The sequence below is a fragment of the Haliotis cracherodii genome, unplaced genomic scaffold, assembly GCF_022045235.1.
Source record: "Haliotis cracherodii isolate W230 unplaced genomic scaffold, xgHalCrac1.p SCAF_10, whole genome shotgun sequence".
Lineage (NCBI taxonomy): Eukaryota > Metazoa > Mollusca > Gastropoda > Lepetellida > Haliotidae > Haliotis > Haliotis cracherodii.
The window spans coordinates 4,199,248-4,208,558 of record NW_027266265.1 but is presented as its reverse complement, the minus strand read 5'-3'; the positions used below and the strand labels follow the sequence as shown (position 1 = coordinate 4,208,558).

Here is a 9,311-nt window from a genome sequence, read left to right as displayed (position 1 = left end):
ATGTTAATCACCTATTGTGCGTATAGTATAACCACATTCATTGTAAATGAACGCTGTTTAAGGCCGCGATGTGATGAAAGAATCAAAGATATTTGCCGTGAAGGAGTGAGTATGTTTTGTACGATATGTTTATCATGTGGGCTTCATATATTTTAACCACGTATAAAATCGAACTCGGGACATTGGAGTAACCACGACGCTACTCAACGCCCTAACAATTCTTCAGTAAGAAAGTTTCAAAATACAAAATTTTATATTTTACACTAACAAAACAAGTCGACAAATGAAATTAAAGTAGAATTGTCACATAGGAAATTAATATTTGCGAGACAGAGTAGAGATGTTCAGAGACCGATGTTCAAGGACGTTCTCTTACGCCGTACATAAATTTACTTTTCAGAGAGACGATGGGGTAGCCTAGGGGTTAAAGTGTAGGCTCGTCACGCCGAAGACAAGAGTTCCAATGCTATTAGAGTACAATGTTTGAAACCATTTTCTGATTCCCCCGTCGTGGTATTCTGGAATAATTACTAAAAGCAGCGTAAAATCACACTCACTCACTGTTCAAATCTACGCGTTGACGTCAAAGTTGCGGAGGATTAGATTAATATTTTTGGTCATATGTAATGCAGTCTAGTCAATATGGACGGAACATCATTAATAAACAGCGATGACTTGGATGACAGTGAGGACACTAAAGCTGGTCACCGTGTGGGAGGACGTTCAGGAGTTGCGTCAGCGTCCCTGCTTCATCAGTATTTATGCACTTGAACTCGAATAGCTAGGGTAGCAAGCATTATCATGAGAAAGGCCCATATGTTATACTTCGATGATCAGTGAATAGAGGCCCTAAGGAATGCTACATTAGCGTAGAAATTGCCTTATTTGATAACACGTATATTAAGAGAGCATTAAGTCATTCTATGACTGTACGTTGGGTGGCCTTAGCCGTAGAATGACTGGGAAGCTGGGAGGGGGTATGAGAAGGGGTAGGCGGAAGTGTAGCGGTGGGACAGAATTAGGGATAGGTTAAGGCATGGGGTAGGGTTAGGTGTAGGGTAGGGGTGCTGGAATATGGAATATGGCCCGATGTATTTATATGTCGACGATTTGTAACGTTTTTAATTTTCAGTCCGAATTTCTATTTCTTATGCTACTGATAATAACATAGTCCTCTTAAGCTAAGTCAATGTCCCAAGAACATAAAATCTTCCGGTAATGAATTTGAGGAAATTAATGCAATGTCTCTTTCGTATTGTCATAAATCCTCCCCAGACTATAGCCCAGACAAGAGATAGGATAATGTGTCCTTGAAGTCACATACGACAAAGATGTCACGGTGACGTGAATGATATAATTTGAGAAATGGAGGACATTAACAAATTCGGAAGTCATCAACGTTCCCCTGGCACGAGACTTGACAATAATAGCGAGGTAGACTGAAGTCGGAGTGTTTAAAATACGGAAATGAACTCTTAATCCGGTGGGTGAATGCTTTTTTGAATATACTATTGTAACAAATGATGAATGTCGACGTACTATGTGCTTCCTTGAAATGGGTTCAAAGGAAAGGTTTTTGCAAAATGCATAGACAATCGTGGTTCAAAAAAATTCTCAGTTTTAAGTTATTCTTAATTCGTCTTATAGAGCAAAAAGCGAAAGTCATTAAACATATTTAAGATATAAAACAATGCTAAAAGGCCCAAATTATACGAAACAAATTTAACGGCAATAAAATGAGGATTTACAGATAATTAAACTTCAAATACTTAAAACTATTTTGTTTATAGGTTTAACATTTAACTTGGCACAGTTTGGGCATTGATAAGAAAAATACTGTACAATGGAGGTTTTAATAAACACCAAAGCCTATTATTAAATACGGAATCTTCCATAATTGATTCAACTTCAAACACAGAGGCGCTCTGAAAACACTTCCTAAACTCATTTATACTTAAGTTGAAGGAACATCTTTTATCAAATCCCTATTTTATCCAAATGCTTTAAAGAAACATATGAAGAAAGAAAAGAAAAGGTATTTTACTGTTTTACTTATTACGTACGAATTCGAAATGATAACTTGCAATATGTTTTACCCTATACGCTTCCAGCAATGTTTAAACCTTTCTTTAACAGGGTAATACGTCATTTCGACATCATTAACATATGTAACCTTTGACAATTATAACATAGGAACAATTTTATGCCTTTATGTAGATTTGTTAGAGGCAACGCTCTTCGTGTAGAATATAACAGTGGAGCCATTCTTGTTTGCAATTAATATTTGTACATTGGGCGCTTCTTGGTATATAACACTTGTAGTGTACATTTCCATAGCACATGCCGTTTAGTGTGGCTTTACACATTTATCAAACCGTTTCATGTTCACCGTTATGTTTTGAAATCGTAACGCAAGCCACAAGTATTTCTTTCTCTTCCTGATAACAGTTTTCAGATAAGATCGGTGCGGTATAAGTAAAGGTTTAAATATATTGAACAGTAAGTTATACAAATCCAGACAATCTGCATAATATTACTTTATTGGCATTCTGATGAAACCAGTGTAAGAATTGGCGAGAAATTGTTTACTACATACACACAAATAGATGGATATCTTTATTATCCTTAATAAAAAGCTGTAGAGAGCACCGTGTAGAAAAGTTCACGTTATCAATATGACGTCATCTACTGTTGCGTCAGTAAATCTAAACAATCAACAGTGATGCCTATTACGTCATGCATGACGTCACGATTTAGAGCGAGTGAAATCATCATTACATATGCACATTATGTACTTTATTAACTCACCTATCTTCTTCCCTTCTAGGGGGCGGTCGGATAGCCTAGCTGGTTAAAGCGTTCGCACGCCACGCCGAAGACCCGGGTTCGATTCCCGACATGGGTACAATGTGTGAAGCCCATTTCTGGTGTTCCCCGCCGTGATATTGCTGGGATATTGCTAAAAGCGGCGTAAACCATACTCACTCACTCACTCACGCAAACCCGGGCACTCTCCCAATGTCAACAGATTGGTAGGTACCAAATATAAGGCACCGAGAACAATGGGGAGTCGGACAACTTAGTACTTGGGATGCAAGCGTGACATTTCGAAAGCGAGGCCCGCATATTTGCCATGTTTTCCCCCAATCCCCCAATCCCCCAATCTTGTCAATCACATTAGTGTCAAAGGGGACAGAGAATTCAAGTATATAAATGTATATAAATAATGTATAAATTCATTGGATTTATCAAAAAGGACAAGATCGGGTTTGTTGGCCTGGATACGTCTGAGGCTGTAAAGGGGCCTATTCCAAAGAATTTTGTATTTATCATTTTCCACGACGCCCTCTACATATTCCGGGTCGTACCATGGATGGACCTCTGTGTCAAAACTACAAGCATGGCGAACACGGTAATAAAATGATCGAGACATACCATCATGTCGTTTAAGATACTGTGTTTGTGCCAAAGCTGGGCATCCACTGACAATGTGTTGGACAGTCTCATTAAATCAATTACATAATCTACATTTCATATTTACATTTTGATACAAAATCACACACCGAAGGTTTCGAGTTGGAAGTGACTGGTCCTGAGCAGCAAACATAAATCGTTCTGTTTCACTTTTCAGGCCAGCCGACTTCATCCAAGCAAAGGACTCTGCAGGGTTGCTAATCATCTCAACACACTGCACACACACTCGATTTAGTGGTCATCAGATAGCCTCTCCTTTAAAAACAGAGTCTGGGCCGACTTGATATGGCACTTCGCTTGGTTGACACCCATTTCTGTACCGTCCAGCAGTACAGAACCATCCACAAAATCAACACCGACATTGAGGTTATGTCCCACATCCTTGGCTCGTTTTAGAAAACTGTGGAATGTCTTGTTTTCATCATCAAGCCTCCACAATAATCAAACAACACCCTCCCATCATAACTGGTAAGTATAAGCGATTGAGGGAAGAGCGAGGGTGGTGGGATCTATTGTCTGACATGATTCTTCATGTGAGGGTGTCAATACCCTGAATTTCTTGTTTCGTCAAATCAACAAAACCAAAAGAATACGAAAGGACTGGCACAGCATAAGTATTTGTGGCTTTGACTTTATTGCGAGCGTTCAGCTCTGAACTCAAGATTTTCGTCAGTCTACATTTGTATTCTGCCCGAGGTTTGCCCTTGATATGGGCATTCTGGAGTTTGTCCCTAATCTGCATCCCTAGGCCTCACCTTTCACAAGATGGTCAATAACTCCTCCTGCCACGTTTCAATTGAAGAATGTTGCATTTGTCGAGTCCAAAGGACATGCCGATATCATTAGAAAAGGACTCGACAAGCAGAATCTGTTTTTTTGAGTGTGGATCCTCCATTGGCAATAAGTTCATAGTCATCCATGTAAAGGAGGTGAGTAAGGAGTGTTGGGTATCTCTGCTTAGGAGATCCCCGGTGATAACCTTCCTCTTTGCCGAGCAAAAAGCTTAAAGGATTTAGTGACAAACAGAAAAGCAAAGGGCTAAAAGAATCGCCCTGAAATATTCCTCTTCTGATAGAAATGGGTTCCGAAGTCACCACCTGACCCTGCGAATACATCTCAAGTTGAGTTGACCTGCAACTCATTAACGACTTGAGTAAAACAAGTAGTCGCTCAGGGAGGTCAATACATTCCAGTGACCTCAAAATTCATTCGTGAGGTACAGAATCATTAGCTTTTCTGTAGTCTATCCAACACATTGAGAGGCTACGGTGGTAAGTTTTAGCCTCTTCATTTTCTGAACTAGTAGTTGATCCTTACAACCCCAATATCCCTTTCTGGCTCCTTTCTGCTCCATCAGATTTTGACACAGTTATCGTCACTGGCATTGATACTTTTATCTTCACTGGCATTGATACATTTATCTTCACGGGCATTGATACATTTATCTTCACGGGCACTGACACTGATACATTTATCTTCACTGGTACTGATACTGATACATTTATCTTCACAGGCACTGACACTGATACATTTATCTTCAGAGGCACTGACATTGATACATTTATCTTCACGGGCACTGACATTGATACATTTATCTTCACTGGTACTGACACTGATACATTTATCTTCACAGGCACTGACACTGATACATTTATCTTCACAGGCATTGATACATTTATCTTCACGGGCACTGACACTGATACATTTATCTTCAGAGGCACTGACATTGATACATTTATCTTCACGGGCACTGACACTGATACATTTATCTTCACTGCCACTGACACTGATACATTTATCTTCCCTGGCATTGATACATTTATCTTCACGAGCATTGATACATTTATCTTCACAGGCACTGACACTGATACATTTATCTTCACAGGCACTGACATTGATACATTTATCTTCACAGGCATTGATACATTTATCTTCACGGGCACTGACACTGATACATTTATCTTCACAGGCACTGACACTGATACATTTATCTTCACGGGCACTGACACTGATACATTTATCTTCACTGGTACTGACATTGATACATTTATCTTCAGAGGCACTGACACTGATACTTTTATCTTCACAGGCATTGATACATTTATCTTCACAGGCACTGACACTGATACATTTATCTTCACAGGCATTGACACTGATACATTTATCTTCACTGGCATTGATACATTTATCTTCACGGGCACTGACACTGATACATTTATCTTCACTGGCATTGATACTTTTATCTTCACCGGCATTGATACTTTTATCTTCACAGGCACTGACACTGATACATTTATCTTCACGGACACTGACATTGATACATTTATCTTCACAGGCATTGATACATTTATCTTCACTGGCACTGACACTGATACATTTATCTTCACGGGCACTGACATTGATACATTTATCTTCACAGGCATTGATACATTTATCTTCACAGGCACTGACACTGATACATTTATCTTCACGGGCACTGACATTGATACATTTATCTTCACTGGCATTGATACATTTATCTTCACAGGCACTGACACTGATACATTTATCTTCACGGGCACTGACACTGATACATTTATCTTCACGGGCACTGACTCTGATACATTTATCTTCACGGGCACTGACATTGATACATTTATCTTCACAGGCACTGACACTGATACATTTATCTTCACAGGCATTGATACATTTATCTTCACAGGCACTGACACTGATACATTTATCTTCACTGGTACTGACATTGATACATTTATCTTCACAGGCACTGACACTGATACATTTATCTTCACAGGCATTGATACATTTATCTTCACAGGCACTGACATTGATACATTTATCTTCACTGGCATTGATACTTTTATCTTCACGGGCACTGACACTGATACATTTATCTTCACAGGCACTGACACTGATACATTTATCTTCACTGGCACTGACACTGATACATTTATCTTCACAGGCACTGACATTGATACATTTATCTTCACAGGCACTGACACTGATACATTTATCTTCACTGGCACTGGCATTGATACATTTATCTTCACTGGCATTGATACATTTATCTTCACGAGCATTGATACATTTATCTTCACAGGCATTGACACTGATAAATTTATCTTCACAGGCACTGACACTGATACATTTATCTTCACGGGCACTGACACTGATACATTTATCTTCACTGGCACTGACACTGATACATTTATCTTCACAGGCACTGACACTGATACATTTATCTTCACGGGCATTGATACATTTATCTTCACGGGCACTGACATTGATACATTTATCTTCACTGGCATTGATACTTTTATCTTCACGGGCACTGACACTGATACATTTATCTTCACAGGCACTGACACTGATACATTTATCTTCACAGGCACTGACACTGATACATTTATCTTCACAGGCACTGACACTGATACATTTATCTTCACAGGCACTGACACTGATACATTTATCTTCACAGGCACTGACACTGATACATTTATCTTCACTGGCACTGACACTGATACATTTATCGTCACGGGCATTCAATGATTTACCTTCAAGGATTTTTGGTCACTCAATTCATAAGGCCATCCAGTCACTCATTTCCATTGACATTCATATACTCATCTTCCCAGGCACTCATTCATTCATTCAACTATTCATTCATTTATTCATTCTGTCATCATCTTCTTGTGCATTCAGTCACCCGGTCTTCAAGGTCATTTCATATCGCACAGCATGTAGTTGTTAAAGTTTGCTTTATCAGTTTTTCAGCGTGCAACATCAGAGGAAAACGTGAGATAAATTATCATTAAAAGCAGGAAGTATCAAACAACAGTCTGAGGAAAACAATTATAACCTCTTTTACATTTTGTTTTTTAGGAAATTGATGACAACATAGTTTGCTTTTATAAGATGATTTATAATCATCATGCTTTTCCAGTAAGCAGCATCACATGCGAACATTCAGCCTGTGAGACAAGAAGTAGGATACTTTGTGAGGTTCGTCTAGCAACGCTGGCGCCGGAGAGTAGCTGGATAGGTCTCCTATTGTGTCTCCTTTTGGCTTTTGCCCCGGAGCAAATGGGCACCCTGTAGTAAAAAGGGACACAACATGTAGAACCCTCTGTACTAATTTCCAAGGATTATAATTATGTGTATAGTTAACTTTAAATTTCAAATTAAACGCACAACAAAACATATGAATTGGCGCCACTGGGAGTCTACCGGTCTGACCTCAGTGTGGGGAGCATGCAGTTGACGCCACACTGTTTGGACAAAAATATGTTTATTTGGACTCTTGGGCCTTGAACTTTTTCAGTTTGTGGTAAAAACGACCGTAATAGTGCGGTGTTATGTGATCTGAATAGTCAAGTGGATCCACACCAAATAGTGGTTGATGGCAAGAGCAATCAGTATGACTACTCCCAGTCAAGGAATTCAAACGTTGTTAGTACACTTTACTTTAATCGGTGATCCTACGGGGCCCGAGACTGTTCTCGAGAAATCTCGCCGAGGTCACGTGTTAACGCCATGCCACCAAAATATCAGTTGAAAATGACAGTTTTAGTTTTTTCTGTGTGGCGTCAAGCGGTACAGACTTAAAGTAGACGACATTTGACCCATGTTTGACAGTTTAGCCAAATCAGTAGCCCAGCAAGTCGCCATAAACATCACGTAAAAGACAGAAGGATTTAGACTATTTATTTAACACGTTTTCAATTGCAAAAATACCGAAGGTCATATTGTATGCATTAAATCACAATCTCCCACAGAGAGTATGAAGCAGCTAATAAATTCAGTAATGTCACTTCTAATAGAGATTAGAGGTATTCCTTGTGTTTTTAATGAATTTTGCAGGACACCTTTTCCATTTTACCACGCCCTTACTTACATATATTGAACTGGCAATCCATTGTCACGAATGAAACTTGCACCTGACACTTAGTCATGAACTCTTTTTAACTCTTTCGTACTTTCGCAACAATACTAACTTGACTCCACAGCGGGCATAAATCGAGGTTTAGCTTAAACGTTTACTCGTCAATTTGAGTGAATCATGGACCCGTGAGGCAGCTATGTATCACATATACTGATCGAATGAAACTACGGAACATATCAATTACCAATAGTAGGTACACTGTTTTATGTTTCATAAAAAAATATATCTGGGTAGTATCAGTTGCAAACGTGTTAGCAATTTAAACCATTAGGTTGTCTAGATCGTCGGGTTTGACGGTTGGACACACCATACACATCATTAACTGATGGTTATGTTGTACTAGTGGACACATCACACACATCATTAATACCTGCTTATGTTGTACTAGTGGACAGATCACACATATCATTAACAGATGGTTATGTTGCACTAGTGGGCACATCACACATATCATTAACACCTGCTTATATTGTACTAGTGGACACATCACACACATCATTAACAGATGGTTATGTTGTACTAGTGGACACATCACACATCATTAACACCTGCTTATGTTGTACTAGTGGACACATCACACACATCATTAACAGATGGTTATGTTGTACTAGTGGACACATCACACATCATTAACACCTGCTTATGTTGTACTAGTGGATATATCACACACATCATTAACACCTGCTTATGTTGTACTAGTGGACACATCACACACATTATTTACATCTGCTTATGTAGTACTAGTGGACACATCACACACATCATTAACACCTGCTTATGTAGTACTAGTGGGGACACCACACACATCATTAACACCTGCTTATGTAGTACTAGTGGACACATCACACACATCATTAACACCTGCTTATGTAGTACTAGTGGACACATCACACACATC

General features: G+C 39.1%; 1 protein-coding gene across 1 annotated transcript; it reads right to left on the bottom strand.

The window, feature by feature from the left end:
* Positions 1-4,827: 4,827 nt before the first annotated feature.
* LOC139445530 (streptococcal hemagglutinin-like) lies at positions 4,828-8,387 on the bottom strand. Its single transcript, XM_071226674.1, has 2 exons — positions 8,366-8,387; positions 4,828-7,025 (listed from the first exon to the last, which is right to left on the bottom strand). The coding sequence occupies exons 1-2, from the start codon at positions 8,385-8,387 to the stop codon at positions 4,828-4,830; spliced, it is 2,220 nt and encodes a 739-aa protein (XP_071082775.1).
* Positions 8,388-9,311: the final 924 nt, after the last annotated feature.

Excerpts from the sequence above, each read along its gene's own strand:
- LOC139445530 (XM_071226674.1), bottom strand. The coding sequence starts at position 8,387 with ATGGATTGCCAGTTCAATATAT. Across the intron at positions 7,026-8,365 it reads GGATTGCCAGTTCAATATAT|GTAAATCATTGAATGCCCGT; the intron begins GTAAGTAAGGGC and ends AAATCCTTGAAG.